Genomic DNA, 18,547 nt, shown 5'->3' on the forward strand with positions numbered 1-18,547 from the left:
ACACTTCACAAGTAATGCTGCTACGGAAGTTCAGAACGAATTAAAAAATAATATTTACTATCCGAAGTTTTTAGTACGTAATGCATGTAATATTATAATTATTGATAAAATCTTGTATTCCTGTTTAGTTTGAAATCAATTCGAATATAATTCGTCTATCTGAGTATCGATTCTCTAATCCAGGCTGCATTCTCTAATCGCAATCGCTCTTCGAAATTACATATATTGGTCGACATTCTTATTTTTGAGTCTCTTCAAATGTACACACTTATATACGCCAAACGTAAAAATTCATTCCACTAGAACAATATAATCACTCGTTGTTCGAGTGGAATGACTTCGTCGAGAATCGATTCCCTGGTCCGTCACTTTAAAATCCACTCCGATTCCAATGAAAAACTTCAGCATAAATATCTAAGATGTATATAACGCGGTCTATCAATAAAAACTATAAATTACAACCACTTGATGAAATAATTAAAATTATGTTAAAATTGGGAGGCGGATTTTGGGTACCACCGCCTAGTGAACTATTTATTGGATAACCAACACCTCAAAAGTTAACCTTAAAGTTCACCAGGTGAAATGTGTTCAGGACGTGCCTGCCCAACAACTGTGTGGAGTGCCAGATCGGGAGAGGCTGGTTTGGGGGTTTTCCAACTGGTCTCTCGACCAATCGCCTTGCGCCGCAGCGGGAGGGTTCTATTTATACATGACTCCTGGACACACTTATCCCTAGATTCCTACCAACCCCTCGCAATTGTTCCTTCTCAAAAAATACCCTCCACACAGCATTACCGAAGATAACCTTCTGTTCGGAGTTAATGTTATTTTTTTCCAAATTGATTTAAAAAATATATATTAATGGAATTATAGACAGTCCAGATTTATTCAGCCTAATCACTTTCATTATAACAACTAGAACTACCCGATCAAAAATTATTTTTATTTGCAATAATAATTTCAAGATACTCGCTAGTACCTACCTACGAGTGTATAGCATACAGTTTGCGAGACTTAATTTATATTTGTGTTTCAAGCTAATAATTATTGCTTACAATAATTTGTTATCCTTTGTGCTTTGCATAAAACCTTGTCTTATGTTTACCTTTAATAAATATTAATAATTCTACATCATTTTGTACAGTTAACTACATTTTTACCATTAAAGAAGTAAATTGTATCGACTCTAATTCATCTACATATCTCATTGTGCAGAGATATTGCGTTTTGTCTATTATAAAATAGTTAATACCTATTTTATAATAGTAAATAACATAAAAAGTAGGTATCATAGTAAATAGACACTTAAAATGGAACGAACAATCAGAGTAAGAAAACTAATTTACTTTTTGATAAGATTGAGAAACATCCTATCATATAATATGATTTAAACTATTTATTTCTCTCTTGGTCTAATCTATTCTACAATATGGTATAATTGGGTGGGGAGGGGGGACTTTCAAAACTCACCTCTTACCTGTAGAAAAGGCACAGAGGTTGATTCTAAAAATCATCCTACGTAAACCATCTATATTTCCAACAAAACAGTTATTTTACTCTGTTAAGGTTCTCAGTCTAAAAAATATATTCAAAAAGAACTCACTGTTGCAAACTCACAATGATCATTTCAATCACACAATAACATTTCTGCAACGGACGTTGTTGGCCACATTAATTCTTTTTGTCAAAATATGTTTACATTTATAAAATGTGCCAACTCCACGCCACTGGCAAAATCCTCACTCCCCCCCACTGCTCATTTTTTATCCCGTTTCGGCCAAAATGGCCTGAAAAATCTGACTCCGAAAAGCATCGGTACCGTATCGCGCACGTACCCCAGTCGAGCGGTACGATGTTCAAATTTTCTATGTACAAATTTACTAAGAAATAACAATTTATTAAATGTTACAAATACCCATTTTTTACTTGTACATCTCCTCGGCTGTAGTTAAATAAACATTATTTGCGATGTGCCACCACTAACGAGATATTTAAAATGACGTTTTTTAACGAATTTGTGTAACCATTTTTGTACAATTATTTTTACTTATTTTGCCTCTACAAAAATTCAGGAACCTCGTAGCATAGTGAATCTTTTCTCTTTCTGAGTGCTATATCGCGGGGCACCTGCGAAAAATTCTAACTTAACCATTTTACAAATTTGATCGCTTCAAGATCATTTTTACACTTTTATTTTACAAACTATTTTTTTTGTCGTATCTTGACAAACTAAAAATCTAGTTGTCAAGATACACATTGTTATAACTGCTATGTAATAAAACTATGTAATTGTAATTCAGGCGAGCTTGCAAAATCTTTGCAAACTCCTAAATTTAAGCGTCTGCCTTCCGCTATACCACCGGCAAAATGAATATGCAACATTTTACGGTGGCCTATGTACGCGTTTGTGGCGCGGATAGAATCCCCACCCTTTTTCGGCCGACAGCCAAATGTCGGCTGCGAGTCAAGCTTATTGAATATAAGCAGCGACCCAAAAATATTAAATCAGTTCAATTTTACCACCAAAACAAGCGTTTTATTTTCAACAAGTGACTCCTGCCGACCAAATGCCTCACTTCGCCTAGTCTTCTGGTCCAAACTTTCTGTTGTTACCTCATCAAGACCAGCCGGCCCTGCTCAGGAAAACCGCCAACGCCAGAAGCGAGCAGAGACGACAGCACACCCAGTGCCCAACATTCACCGAGCACCGGGTGGGGGAGGCAGATTGAAATAATTTCATACAACTATCATCATCATCGGCCGTAAGGGAGCATTCCCATCGGTTGAAGACACGGTTTGGAACCGGCGCACAAATCTACAGTCTTGTGCGGACTCCCGTCCAGTACAATTTCCAAAAATAAGTAACCGATCAAGAGCAACTTAGAAATCTCTAAATTTAAAATGAGTCCTTCTCAACACCATTGTACTTATCAAGGTATAAAAATTTTAATTCACAAAAAAATGCTGAAAAAAATTCTACAGTGTTTAAATTACAAATTAAACAACTACTTGATCATCCCAATAATAATTATAAGTTTTAATTTCATAAAACGAATTTTTTCGTATCTTTTGATTACATTCGTCGCTGTGAAATCAAACCGGCATATCTGCGAAATGCTTGTTTTTCACCAGAGCGCTTTAAAGATTTCGCATATGATATTTTCCTTTTAACGTCCGTTTGGTTCACCTCAATGCCACCTTATGAATGAATAAAATTTAGACGAATACTGCTTATTGAAGTAGTAGTTGCAAATAAATCGAAAATTGCTTAAATTAAGAGTAAAATGCAGATATGCCAGTATGGCTTTAAAATCAGTGTAATATTTGCATTTGTGTCACAGTGGCTTCTTTTTTTGGAACCTGTTTAAGGTATAAAAAAAGACAATGTTGTCAATGAAAAAATAATTTATTGCTTCACAATTTTTTTATAAACAATTAACATAATACTGCTCTTTCCTTTGCTGGTAACTTCAAAGTTTCCCAATCGTTTATGGAAATCTGAATTGACGGTATTATCCCGGCGGTAACTAACTTTAGGATACCATTTTTCTTCTTCTCATCAATAGTCTCTTGGAATAAGCGTGCATCAGAACAGGATTCACGCTCCCATTGCCCCGTTTATTCCTTTTCTTCGCCTCCTCCCAGGCATGTGATCCGTAGGAGGTTTTGAAGTAAAAGTTGCCGTCGTAAATGCGACAAACATCACACTGATCTTTCTTCAGTGTGAAAGTTTGTATGACTTGAAAAAACCTCTGTACTGGTAGTAGCTGATTCCTGCAAGGTTTGACTCCTTTCTTTCTGTTATATTAGATAATCTCTGTGATCGGCGATAGATTTTCCACCATCGATATACTCCCGAGAACTTTGAGATCTGTAGTAATGACTAGGAACACTTGCGTTTACAGTTGTGGCAAGGAGGCTTCATGCTTCGTTGGTTCACTCTTCCACGGGTTTTAGACTCGTATTCCTCACCGCAGTTTCGCATCTTTCAGTTTGCTAAAGTTTTTTTTTTAAATTTGCCTATTATAATTTATTTTTTTAACCGGGAGAAATTTTACCCGGGTCAGACATTTTGGCATATATGCCGGTTTGTTTTAGTTGAGGCTGCTATAAACGCTTTTGTTAAGTGCAAACCGGATTATCTGCCAATAAGTCATACAATAAGTCATATTTGGTAGTAATAAAAATGTACTATTGTGAGATAATCCAGTTTTACTTACATGATGGACGCATTTCCCCCTTGAAAGTTTTGAAGCAACTGGCGTATTGCGGAATAGGTCTGTCTTCTGCTAAAAAAAATGGCGATTCACGCGTAAATGCATACCGGCCCAACGCCATCTGACAGATTTTTATTCAACTATACGACATGCCGGTTCGACATAAAAATAGAAGGGAAAAAAAGAAATTTTTTGACACCAATAACTCAAAATCTCCATTTTTGCATATATGCCGGTTTGATTTAACAGCGACGACATGTACATATTAGTAGTAATTGATCAAATGCAAATTTTAATATTGCATACTTAGTATATAATTAATTTTTTAATTTCATCATTAATTAAGAAAAAAATATATACAAAAATGTATTTTTCTTTTTTTAACATCTTGAAATATTATGTCAGCATTTGAACCACCAATAGCTTTTGTCGCAATTTACTATGTACCTTCTCTCGCAATATTATCAGCTGTGTTTTACTCCAACTGAATAAAATAATTCCACGTACCTACCACCCACTACCTACTTAATAATCGAAATGTAATAATATTATTTTTATTTTACTACATCCATATTCTTAAATATAAATACATTGTTGATTAAAATAATACATGGTTGTTGATACAGGTTATGTTAAAGAAGATTTAGTCCAGCAAAGGTAGTACTGCCACATGGCTGCTTGTCTGCCGTTTCTACCTTTATATTTTGTCTTAATTAATAAGAATAAGGATCACATGTTTTTTTATTTTATTTATTTATTAATTGACGCCCTTTTTCGGGGCTTATACATATGAATATTAAGAAATATACATAATTATTGTACATAACTGAATTGCTTCATTAACATTTTATATTTGTTTAAAGATAAATTGAAGATGTCTACTGACTTGGTATAATTATTTCCCTCCATTAGTTTTATGGGCAAAGAGGAATACATATGGTAGTCAGTCCCAGAATTTTTGCACTGAAATGAATCCTGACTTCTAGTTTTACGTTGTGGAATCCGGAAGCTTATCAATTCTAGCAATACCGGACTATCAACTAAATCATTTAGAATTTTATAAAAAAATACCCATAGAAAAAATAATAAATAATATAGAAAGTCAGACGAAATTCTTCTGTCTGACAATTTAAGCATATTCGTATAATTTAACAGAGTATTGTAGTTCAACATAATTGCTGAAATACCTATTTTAAAATTTAAAAACATAAGAATTTGTTTTGTATGTAGCTTGTACCACGTATATTATAATGTGGGTTCCAGACAGGAGGATTGTACTCAACTTGACTTCTTACATATGCAAAATATAAAAATTTAATACACTTAATATTGTTAACATTTCTGGTTAGCCTATTTACAAATCCAAACATTTTTAAGCTCTTATTAGAGATTTCTTTTATGTGTTTAAAAACTAAAAGATTTGATTGAAAAGTGATGCCTAAGTCTTTGATTTGTGTTAATGACTCAAGAGCAAAATTGTAAGTATTACGTTCATGGAAAAGTGAAAAAAAATATTTCCACTGTTTCATCACCATAAAAATAATTGTCTCCGGGGTTAAGGTTATGGACTAATGTTTGAGACTGTGTAATTGATAAAAAACTAAAATAATTTTACAGATTCATTATGTTTCTCATTTTCCTTAATTGCAAAGTTCTTTTTAAGTTTATTAAATATCACTGATATACAATATTCCAGCTTGCAGCTTTCATTCTCTTTAGATATTAGTGGGTTTTTCAGACCTTTGTTTTCCGTAAAACGTGTGCTGTTACTGAGCACTAATGGTTTTTTATACTTTGTTTCTCCCTAGTAATCCATAGTAATAAGTAACCAGAAAAGTAAATTAATTGTTAGTAACCATCCGAAAAAAACAATAGTTTGAAATATCGGTCTTGAAAAATTAATACATTATCGAAAAATCTAAAGACTTCGGCAGAGTTCTGACGTCATAGCTTCTGCCCATTTGACCGTCGCTAATGTAAAGTTAATTTAGTGACTCTATGCACTTCAAATCGGGCAGTTTAAAGTGATTTTAACTCCTCAACTTTAAAAATGGAATAGAAATAAAATTCCAACATTCTTACCTATCTCTGGTTAAGCTATAAGGGTTTTAGGTAGGTTGGTAGGTACTGTAAATTAGGGTTGTCGGAATGAAATATTCACATCGCATTTCCAAATCACGTACAATACAGGACACCGACGGGCGGAATGTTTAATTACTGTCTGAATTATTCACCGCCCCTCAAACCGTTTAATTATTTTCATCCCTTTATTGGTTCCAATATCACGTAAGACTCGATAATTCCAATTAATAAGGCTTTATAACCGAGGGCGGGATTAAGCCCTGCATTGTTTAGCGGTTCTCGTCACAGAGCTTGGCAGGTCTCGTAATATATTCCACATTCATTTGTTCGAATAATCTCAGTGTTATTTAGTCAGCATCGTCAGATTTTACTCTTTTAATGTATAACTGCTTTTAATACATATTTTTGTTGTACAGGCTAATTATTTGTAACGTCTTCTTGAGCCGTTGCTTCGTAGCTGAAGATCAGGACGTTTCGGATGCCTGTGACATTGTGGTCATTGTTTATTTTTGTAACCAAAATACTCCAATTATAGTTGAATTTTTAGTAAATTTGTTGAAAATCTTTGTCAGTTTTAGATACCTAAAATATATTTAAAGTAACGTTTCGTTTCCCTTTGTTTTAGCGATAGTTTATATGCTCTTGGGTAAAAAGCAAATTTATTACGAAAACCCTAGTTTTGTGGGTTATTTCGTGCTGTTTATCGATAATCTGTGGCCGTCGTAAATAAATTTCAACCTCAATAAATTTGACTAAAAAACCGCCGAGTCTCATAACGAACCCGCTCGCAGTTCTGCGGTCCCGGCACTCGGAGCCTTTGATCCGAAAATAATTTATCCAAATAGTATTATTTGAGTTTCAAACAAACCGAATTAAACATAAGTTGGGAGGGACTGTGTGGGAGTATATACTACAGGAGAGTACAAGGATTAAACCGACTTCAACTTTGAACGGGTGATCCGAGAATAAAATGGCCATCTCATTTGACGACACGTTCACGGTGATTGAAAAAACTTTTAGCGTCATCGGTTTGAGTGAAATCCATTTAAGGAAGAGTTCCGACACATTCAGGCTTCGCTTTCAAAGGACTATGTATACTTTTGGGTTCTGCCATCTATCTGTATTGGTCATCTGGGAGGCTGTATTCCTTTTTAAGCTGATATTCGACGATTCAAACGGGAAATTTTTAAAAGCCGCCGAAGCTATGCCTTGTATTATCGTCAGTTTATTTGGCTTGTTAAAGTCTTCGATCATAGTGATAAAAAAAGAATCTGTAGTCAAATTGGTTGAAGATCTTAGACTAATGTGGCCGAGGAAACTAGATGAAGAAAATAATAAAATAATACTGCAATCGATGGGACCCACCAGACAATTCATTTTGGTTTACACGGTCGTTACGAACGTTCTGTCGATGGTCTACAATATCTTCCCTTTGGTGTTGATGCTATCAAACTATATAAAGTACGGAAAAACGGAAATGTTTCTGCCATATTACATCTGGTATCCCGTGGATTGGTCCACGTTCTCGTGGATCTACAGAATCATTTATATTTCACAATGTTACGCAGGTGAGCTTCTAAGGGTTAGAGAAGACTGAAAAATCAATTAATTACTCGTTATACACTTTTTCCAAATATGTAAGTTAAATTCAAAATTACCACGTCAAAAGAAAATATTTTTCAGTCACAATTAAGGGGAATATTTTTCAAATTCAGTCAGTTCATAGTATCATAATGTACAATTTTTATCACTTGATATTGTTTTAAAAAGTCACGGAATATTAAAATTGTAAGATTTGTGAAGCTAAATATTTTCCACAAAATCAAATTTGTTATTTTTTTATAATTTAATGAGGTATATGTAAATATATATTTGTTTTATAGACAAATAATTAGTGAGACAATCATTCATTAACCATTAGAAAAAAACACAGTTAGTACCAGTGAAAATCACGGAATCTGGAAAAAAATTAACTAAATAAATGCACATTTCAAAGGTAGAATTTTTTTATTTGTTTATAGGTAGGTTGTTATGTACCTAGCTGGTTCAATCAGTTCCAATTTTGAAAATGACACTTAAATTCAAAGCAAATTTGAATGACGTAGAAATTTTAAATTTTGGCATAGAAATATTTCATGGAGAACAAACAAACAAAATTTGTATTTTTGTTTGTTAAAACACGTCAACTATTACTAGTTATGATTTGTTACAGGAGTTCAAACGTTAAACGATAATTTTAACCAATTGTCAATTGTATGACGTTAAACACAGTAAATATGACAAAACAAAATGTCCGTGCACAAATTCGTGACCGTAAGGACGAAACGTTTTTTTGTATGTATGATTTGAGATTTTCAAGGCCAAAAGTATTATAATGATTTGTTTTTGGGGTATTATGCCGTGTTGCACTACCTCCTTCTTTAGCCGACGTTTCGGACATTATTGCAGTGTCTATCATCAGGGCAGATGTGTAATCTGTTCAGATTTAATTTAAATTTAATTTTTCAGAAATAACTACTTTTTTTTATATTTACTCCACACAGGAGGCCCTGAAGAAAATAATTTCCCTCAGGGCCTATGTCATCTTTGGGGATGCTGTGTGGAGGGTCTTTTTGTGGAGAGGAAGGAGTGAACATGGGTCTTGAAGAGTCCCATGTTGTAGGAGGGAGGAAACACAGAGGCCGGCAGTTCGTTCCACAGCCGAGCTGTTGAACTTAAGAACGAATCATAGAAGCGACCCGTTCTCATGTGACAAGTGTCAACTGTGTACAAATGTTGGGCGCGCGTTTGGCGTGTATCCCGACTACGCACCGGTGCCGAAGGGATCAATGACGCTAGTTCCTCAGAGCATCTTCCATTGTAATACCGATAGAACAAGGACAGCATACCTACCTGACGCCTGTGCTCTAAAGATTGCAGTCCGTTTGTACTTATACATATATTAGAAACACTAGATCTCAGGGGCGAAAACATATCCAACAAGCAACTACAAATTAATAAAACATTTGGAGAAAAAAATCTTCCTTTACTATGGGTACGAAACTCTGCAACAAAGTCCCACTCTCATTCAAAACACAAAAATATTATAATTTTTAAATCTCAAATAAAAAGACAGATACTGATTATTTTTGTTGAAGGAATATATTCGACCTGCACTGTATCATGCGTGGACTGCCTATTCTACCTGATAATAGCACAAGTTTGTATGCAGCTAAACTTATTGTGCAGGGACTTACATAACGCATCTCGGTCTATCGGTGCATCCAAACTATCCATAAACGATAAATTGAAAAGAGCTGTCAAATTCCACAACAAGTTAATAGTGTAAGTATTTGTGTTATATGGTGGTAATTATTTTTATAAGCAATAATTATTAGCCTGAAACACTCATCCACATTGAAAAATCTCCTGATAAAAGATACATGACGCCAACGGGACTTGAACCCGTGTACTTTCGATTTCCGGTCGACAGCTCTGACCACTGAGCTATGGCGGCTTATCGCTTATCCGCGAAATAATTCAATATATACTAGTGTTTCATTCAACAATTACTGCTTGTTACATTTTTTCACCTGAAACAACCAAGTTTATTTAATATGAGAAAGGCATTGTAAGTGCTAACTCTCTCACTAGATGGCGTCGAGACAAATTGTCTACATTTTTTGGTGAAAATACTAGAACTTGTCAAATATTAATTATTATTTTTTTGGTAAACTAATGTTTAAGACAAGATTTTTTTATGCATAGCACAAAGGGTAACAATTATTTTTATAAGCAATAAATATTATATTATATTTAATAATTATTGCTTACAAAAATACTTTTTACCCTTTGTGCTATGCATAAAAAAATCTTGTCTTAAACATTAGTTTACCAAAAAAATAATATTTATATGGTGGTGTTTAAATTCAATCAAAAATTTAAATTAAAATCGGAAAATAAAATAGGAACCAAAAGAAAAATTGTACGTTTGTCTTTCCATATTACGTATCTTCTTTTTAATTTAATTTATACTTATTTTTTATGTTTTATTTTATTTTGTTTTAGTCGGGCTTTTGCATGGATTTTAAGAACAGAATATGCGCAGTGCGCTTTCGAAAATTATACAGTTTTTAAAACATTAAATAACGTTAAACTGATAAACTAAATGTGAAACAATATAAGTAAAACACATAACCATATAATAAAATAATTTAAAAACTGGAACCATACTAAACGTAAGACAAATCACTACAACTAAATTTCTAATGCTACTATAATTTGTAGGATTCAACAAAGTGCTGGTATAGATTAAATTCTATAAATGTAGTAGTACTCCCATACTTGTTGGCTAGATCATGCATCCTATTGGTTAGAGAGTGTATCTGATAGTTGGTTGTGTATGCATTGAAACTAAGGTGACTAATATATAAATATATATAAGTTACCTTTCGCTATGGTTTGAAATGTTGCTTGTGCGATTATAGATGACTTAGCTACTGAAAATCACTTAGAAATGCATAGCAGGTATTTTAAGAATGCAAAACTTATTTACCCCTTGATAACATGATTATATATAACAAAACTGTCATGAAAAGCTCTTAAATAAACCACGAATTTGTTATTACTTTTTTTTAAATAGATACCACACTACCACATTACCACATAGATTTTCATTAGTACGCCGACCGCCTGACGCAGCGGTTGCGCCTGCGGAGCGTGGCTAAGCGGTGGCCACAAGATATTATTGTCACCACTCGAGTGGGTAATGTGGAGTGGATGTGAATAGGGCAGAGAGTGGCAGCCAACAAGTGGATCCTCAAACCACCACTAATTATTATTCCACTATTCTCTTGATAGGTCCACCAATTAGTTTCTCGGTCAGAGCATAATTGTCGAAAATAGGGCACCGTTCGAAGGAAAGGAACACAAATTAATTTTGAATTAAATAAAATTTACTTTTATTTAACCCACAGAGGCGCTTTTGTATACTAATATCTTGTTAAAACGTGTACCCCTATTATAACGCGAAGACTTAATTCGGTAATTTTTGTTAGAGCTTCGGGAGCATTGGAGGTCAGTTGGAGATTAAAAAGTAGAACTTATTTTTTTGCTTCATGCGTGATATAAATACTATACACTAACCTTCACTAATCAGGCCTAAGGCATATTATGTCAGTATGTAGTAGTATTTCTGCTTTGCAATAAAATCTAAGCAAGTGGAATATTACTGAACGTATCCGAAAACTTTAAACTGTTTCTGAAAGGTGATGAAATACGCTCTCAAATTTTAATATATTAATAAACATATGTATTAATGCAAAAATTAAAATTCCTCACTTTACTTCTTTTGCAACAAAAATGATGATAGCCACAAAATAAAAACATACACATATTTAGACAAATATATAACAAAGGTTAACGTCACCTTGCTTTTTTGTCGTTTTGTATTAAAATATATATATTTTTTAAATTACGAAGTTTCGTGAGTGTTTTTTTTTTCAAATTGCGGTCGGAACCTTTGGTTTCATCAAGGTGCAAATTTCAACTATTCTGTGGTCAACTTTTAGATTTGAATATAAAGCATGGCGATTTCTCATTCTAACGCCATTTAGACCATGTTCCTCATCACGAAAAAAATGAGACAACGATTTCTGTGAGACCATATGAGTTTTTCCCAAAAGCGAACGAACATAATTATTATTAGCCCGAAGGATTAAATAAATCAGTATCTCTTATCATTTTAAATCGTCAATGCCGTAATATCGGATTGGTCGGATAATTTATAAAAAAGTTGTTTCTAGGAAATTACCCCAAATTTATAATGTTATGCTCTGGATTTGGGGAGGTTTACGAACGTTTTCGACAATCTGAATATAAGGACGTTTTAGATTTCACGCTTATAAATCAATAACTTATAGTGAACGAATAAAATAAAAATGCATATTTTACATAATTATGATTTGGATTTAAATTATTTTGCAACAGAAAATAATCATAAAAATTTTTTTGAATAATAATTTCATTTTGAATTAATTTGTCTGACAAAATCCATCTTACAATTTGCAATTTCTTTCAGAATCAGCAAAGAGGTTGAAGAAGTTTTCAGTCTAGTTTTGCTGTTCAATCTAGTACTGAGTTCCCTGATGATTTGCGTCCTGCTTTTCTCCATAACGGTAAAACTAAAGATTTATTTACTTGATGAGAATCTTTAAATTCTTTTGCTTATCTATTAAATACAAATTTTAGATTGCGCCGCCTGGAGTGCTAGTGAAGTACTTCCTGTTCCTGTCGTCGTCCATGACACAAATCCTGATGATGTCTTGGTACGGAAATAAGTTGATTGAAGAAGTAAGTTCTGTTTTTTATCCTTATAGTTTTGAAATATTTTAGAAAGTTTTATATACTGTTTCAATGGATAGTGTATATTATTAATTAGTCAGCGGTAATGTTACCAAACTCTCTATAAATGACAACACTTCTGTAATGAATGATAGATTAATGTGTTAGGTACTTTAGAGAGTGACTATAAGTCAATATTAAACAATGCTCAGTTAAAAATAGGAACCGTTTGACCGTCTGAATCTATTTTTTGCATTGCCATAAGACTAAGTTAGAGACCATCTACTTCGATAAGACATGTGTAAGGTCAACTATTTTGTTAGATCTGAGTTGAATCAAAATGACTCTCCGAGTATAAAATATTATATCTAGCTAGAAAAGGTTTTCTTCCCTGAGAATTAAATTGCTTTGAAAGTAATGGAAAAACATCAATGATTTGACTTTGACCCTTGACTCTGTACAAAAACGGGCGGTCCGTTTGATAGACTCTAAAACGGATTACAATCTATATAAAACATCCTGTCCTTGTTCTACTGTTCTATTTTAATATAAAATGTTAGGAAGGTTAAAAAAACTAGCAGCATTGATCTCTTTGGCACCGGCGTGTAATCGGGAAAAACACCAAACGCTCGCCCAATATTCGTACACAGAGTTGACATGTTGGTCACAAGAGAACGCGTCGTTTCTATGACTCGTTTCCCAAGTTCACTTCTTCCTCTCCTCACAAAATATCCAATATACAGCATCCCTAAAGATGTGAAAAAATACTGTTTCGTTCTTTTCCAGAGTAACAACGTATCGAAGGCAGCGTTTTACTCTGAGTGGACAGATTTGGTGTCTGAATCAGACAGGAAGGAATTTCTTTATGGAATTCTGATGATACAGTCTCGCTGCAAAAAACCGATAGCCATTTCTGCTATGGGTTTTTCTAAAATCTCCATGTCCACTTTTACATCGGTAAGATGTTCTTATTTTGTCCGTTTACTACCAGAAGTCATTAAGGCGACGCATAAAGTAGTGTAACATTTGGAATCAGGACACTAATAATAACAGTCCTTATGTAGATGGTGAAAAGGTTGAAATTTCCGCCTAACACCGCCTATTTTTATCATGCAAAAAAAAAACATCGCCAAAAGCGTTTTTTATTTTGCTTTAGAATTTCAGGTACAAATAATCAAATTTTTTCCGATTATTTTTAAAAGTAATTAGTTTGTCACATTACGCAATAAAACCATGACCGAAAATGTTTTCTTAAGTAGGAAATTTAGCACTAAGCAGTTTTAATTGGTCCTGTAATTTTTTTTCCGTGCTAAGATGTTTTCTACTCGCGGTATTTGATTAAAACATCCACAATATTTTCAAGTTATTAAATTTTCAAACACAAAACACCTAATTTTGCATTTCTTCGTAGTGCTTCGCCTTAAGAGACAAAATGTTATTGTTAAATATTAAGTTTGTCCTATATTAAATCAGTTATATCAAGCTATGTCTGTTTTTTTTATTACCGTTCACTTATTTCGTCGGGTAAATGCCAGAAGTCATTAAGTGACATGTTTTTATTCAAACTCTGTCAGAAGTAACAGTCTACATAATTTGTTATTTTTTACGAATGCTTAATAAAATTTTGTAACAAAGTTTTAATGTATTTTTGATTAAATATTCATTTATAAAAAAGATACAAAATTGATGATGAGAAATGAAAAATAAATGTATGATTATATTTCATGAAATTTTCTTACTGTTTATATTTTATCAACAGCAATAAAATGTTTTTCAATAATCTTTGTTTTTAGATTTTGAGTGCTGCCTGGTCTTACTTCACTCTCTTAAGATCTGTGTATCAGAAAGTTGACGTCGAGAACCAATGAAATAAAACGTATAATAAAATGATAATATCACGTTATACTAGGTACCTACCCATTTTTGATGTAACCTTTTTTTAATATAAAGATTAGTGTTACCTACTGTTTCGCTAAAAATCGATAAAAAATCTAGTGACAAAAATATTTCCCTTAAATACATTATTTAAAAAGAGCTTATCAAAAAACCGTTAATCTATCTATTTTCCATATAAATAAAAAAATTAATGTTCGTTTGTTCAAAATTTTAAATCTTCGAAAGTTCTTCACCTATTGTTTTTAAATTTTGATACAAGGTTGAATTTAAATTGGTGTGTGTTTTTGTATACCTGTGTTATATGTAAAAACATGCTTTAAAAAAAAAACAGCGCCATTTGTTGGACGTAAAAGCAACAGGCCCTACTGTGTCTCTATCTGCACAGATAGACGGAGCCACATCAATGCGTGGCGGGGTACATACAGCTAGTATTTAATGTTGACAAAATCCCGCTAAATTAAAATATATATTTCTATAAATATGTGCTAAAAGTTAAATAAAGTTATAAATCAAATTCAATAAAAATATTTAATGTATGAAAGATTTATTTTAATTAGGTTTTATATTCCGTAACCTTTTTATATCCCATTGGTTCTAAAAACAAAAAAAAAACTTAGTAAACGATACCTACATTATATATTTGCAGGCATCTTGAATGGTAATCCGCTTGCAAAAATAGTTTATTAACTTTAATTCCGTGTTCTGAAGGAGTATGCAGTGAGGATATAAAAGTTTTTGACAAAATACGACATAAGCAAAATACGTTCTACCTACTTATTATTATTATAACTAAGTGTCCCCGAAGGAGAATGCAGAGACATACGGCCGCATAATAAGAGTTGATGTACTTATTTCTGCAGGTAATATGCCATAAAAATAATTTTGCTAACAATAATGCCGTGATCCCAAAAGTGATCATACCGCCGAATAACAAAAAAAGACATATTATATATGACGCAGGCTTAGAGATTAGGGAAAATACGCTATACCAAAATAACAAATGCGAAATGTCACTTTATCCCAGGACCTAGGGGAAAAGACAAAATCTTTATTTCACATAACAATTTCAACAAACACAGACACATTTTAAGTTACATTTTATCATATAATAACCTAACCTAACCAAACCAGCAAGATGAGGTCAATCTTTCTTTCAGCAACACCTCTGTCATAGGTCGCTACGTTTGGTGACTTAGAAGGGGTGCCCGGGTTCATGGGGTCAGTCTTGTCTAGGGTATTGACGGCGGATGCACCTACCCACCAACTGCGTGACAAGTGAGATCGTGTGAGGACGGTTGAGGAATACACTTTTTGACATATTTAGTCGGACTATCCCGACCCCCATCGCCTTGCATCGCAGTAGGGGATGGATTCATACGTCACTCCTAGAGATACTGACCTAAAGATTTCTACCCACCCCCTCATACCCGTTTCCTTCCCAGAACTTCATTTCCTTTATTTTCTCAAAAAGAACTCCACACAGCATTACCAAAGATGGCATAGGCCCTGAGGGAAATTATTTTCCTCGAGGCCACCTGTGCGGGGTTAAATAGAAAAAAAAAATAACTCAGTTTTATGAATAACTTCACAGACAGTTAATTTGGGAGGCGGGTATTTGTCTCGCCGTCCTGGGAACCATTTGTTGGATAAACATCACACATGCCATAGGTCACCACAAGTCATTCGCCATGTTTGGTGACTTGGCAGGGGTGCCCACGCTAGTGGGGTGAGGTTTGTCTTGGTTTTGGTCTTGACGGCGGATGCGAATGCCCACCTACCCACCTACTGCTTGGCGAGTCAGATCGGGAGAGATAGGTTAAGGAAGGCATTTTGACCTACCCAGCTGGACTCTCTCTCGAAGGATACATGCGTCTGTCACTCCTGGCCATAATGACCCTCAGATTCGTACCCACCTTTCATGCCTTTTTCCTTCCCAGAACTTTATCTTCTTCCTTTCCCTAAAAAAACCTCCACATAGCAGTTATGGAACCCGTAACCTCCCAACTAAAAATCATTACCCCGTAGAGGTGAAGAGAAAAGTGGCCATATCCTAGTTTCGAAAGAACAAACAGCAAAAAACAAATTATTTCAAATCTATTAACTGCTCTGCAAATTATTTACTTAGGATCGTAAATTCTCCATAAAACTTTTTTATCTTTTAACAAACGGCCATCTTTGTTATTGTTGTATCTACACAAAAAGGTTCAGATGGGTTATATTCCATTAAGGCTGCGCATTCTTCAGCAGGGCGGAACTTCCTCCCCTCTTATCCTAGGCCACGTACGGGGCCAACTTTCTGTATTAATCTAACTTAAAGTTTTATATCACTGACAAATAATGGCGAGGCCATTTGTCTAGCTCTTGCATGGAGCTTCCGGCCGCTACTGGCGCTATTTGGCGGCATGCTTACGAAATTGAGAAAGCAAATCAACGTCGCTAATTAGTTTTTAGACGTTTTCAAAAGTAAGGGTTAATCTCTTCCTTAATTTGCTGCAAACAGAAAAAGTTAAAAATGTAAATATGCAGATCAAACGAAATCGAGTGATGGGCAATTGGGATTGAAATCAAAATGCACAGATTTACGGGTAGTCTGGTTCTTAAAATTTTCAATGTTGTATCATATTTTCTATTAAAAAATTCAAATTAGTAGTACAAGTGTAGTACATTACATTGTGAAGGGCGTTGTTAATTCAGGTCTAAAAATATCATATATTGGTTTATTAAATAGAATTACACTTTCATTATAGATTTTAAATTAATGTTACAAGGACGAGGACAACGAAACTGAATATAAGATGCTCACTGTTCACCGCGGCTGCTGGAAAAAAATGTAAGGAAACCGTGTCTGCAATCGGTTTGCAGACCGCAGGTGTGCAAGAATTAGCATATCAGTGCAAGAATTATATGCAATATTTAGTAACTGTTAGAGGTTATCTTACTTTTCCTAAATGCTTTCGCGAAACCTGTGCATGAGAAATACCTACAAAACGCGTTTAAAATTATTATCAGTGTCACAAAGTTTTAAGTTCAATAATAACCTTCTAATGAGTGACATCGGTGTGCAATATTCTTGTGCTAATCTTCATTGTTAGCGGAAAAACCACGCGTTTGTTAATGGGAGTGTTGTTACTTGGGTGGTGCCTGATTACTATCGAAACGAACTGAAACTACCATTACAACTATTGAAAGTAGAAATATAGCGACCTTGCCCATGAGAACTGTGAGTACCTTCAATATAGTCTTATGCCATCCTATTGTTCCAAATTTCTCTTTGGTATTTTCAACGGGAACCGCCATACTGTTACTGCGGGATCCTTTCACGCAGTACCTTTATCCTTGTATCCTATCGATACTTATGCCACCTTTATCAACAATAAATGAATGTGATACCGACAGCAGCGTAGTTGAAAGCCACAAATAATCTTCTCGTCAGTTCTAGAATCACCTTGTCATTGTTGTCCCCAAAACAAAAGCCCGTGATTATGCAGGATCGGAAGATTCTTTTTAATTACTCATTGTCCTAGGATGAAGACTCCAATTTTTAATTATTGATGACGAAATCGAACGGATCCATCGGTCACAAGCCAAAAGGAATGCTTACTGTTCTGGGTTCTGTTCTTGGCTGTTGACCAAAGAACGAAAGCTCTTTTAACTTCTCATCAGGTTGTTTGATCCGATCCCAGGTGTGGCAACCAATGCATCTCTAAAAAATCCAGAGTAGGCAATCTAATCAATGCATTCTGGAGGTGCCACACACCGAAAGCTTAGATATAAATTTAGTAGAGGATCCACACACCCCGTTACAAATCCTTAGGTAACAACAAATATTTTACGTAAAAAGGTTTTAAAAATTTATTAAATATTAAAGCACCAGATTTTAATTTTCTAGACCATAAATAATTAGTAACTTCTTGAGGTATTCAGTTTGAAACTTCTGAGATTTTAGTAATTCGTTTATCAGAATAAATTAAATTAAACCATGCGAAAAGATCAATTACGTAATAAATTTGACTTTCCTTAAATGTAGT

The 18,547-nt window shown here is 34.1% G+C and overlaps 2 protein-coding genes across 2 annotated transcripts; both read left to right on the forward strand.

The window, feature by feature from the left end:
- Window positions 1-7,272: 7,272 nt before the first annotated feature.
- LOC149412117 (odorant receptor 67c-like) lies at window positions 7,273-7,899 on the forward strand. The gene has a single exon (XM_089646306.1). The coding sequence runs from the start codon at window positions 7,273-7,275 to the stop codon at window positions 7,897-7,899; it is 627 nt and encodes a 208-aa protein (XP_089502432.1).
- Window positions 7,900-12,035: 4,136 nt separating this feature from the next.
- LOC149412118 (putative odorant receptor 92a) lies at window positions 12,036-14,491 on the forward strand. Its single transcript, XM_089646307.1, has 5 exons — window positions 12,036-12,040; window positions 12,361-12,457; window positions 12,531-12,632; window positions 13,410-13,580; window positions 14,417-14,491. Exons 1-5 carry the CDS (start codon window positions 12,036-12,038, stop codon window positions 14,489-14,491), a joined length of 450 nt encoding a protein of 149 aa, XP_089502433.1.
- The last annotated feature ends 4,056 nt before the right edge of the window (window positions 14,492-18,547 follow it).

This window comes from Hesperophylax consimilis, chromosome 24 (genome assembly GCF_061612785.1).
Source record: "Hesperophylax consimilis isolate HC1 chromosome 24, BYU_Hcon_1.0, whole genome shotgun sequence".
Lineage (NCBI taxonomy): Eukaryota > Metazoa > Arthropoda > Insecta > Trichoptera > Limnephilidae > Hesperophylax > Hesperophylax consimilis.

Coding starts and splice junctions, on each gene's coding strand:
- LOC149412117 (XM_089646306.1), top strand. CDS start 7,273: ATGGCCATCTCATTTGACGACACGTTCACGGTGATTGAAAAAACTTTT.
- LOC149412118 (XM_089646307.1), top strand. Junction 12,458..12,530: donor TCCTGCTTTTCTCCATAACG/GTAAAACTAAAG, acceptor TACAAATTTTAG/ATTGCGCCGCCTGGAGTGCT. Junction 13,581..14,416: donor CCATGTCCACTTTTACATCG/GTAAGATGTTCT, acceptor CTTTGTTTTTAG/ATTTTGAGTGCTGCCTGGTC.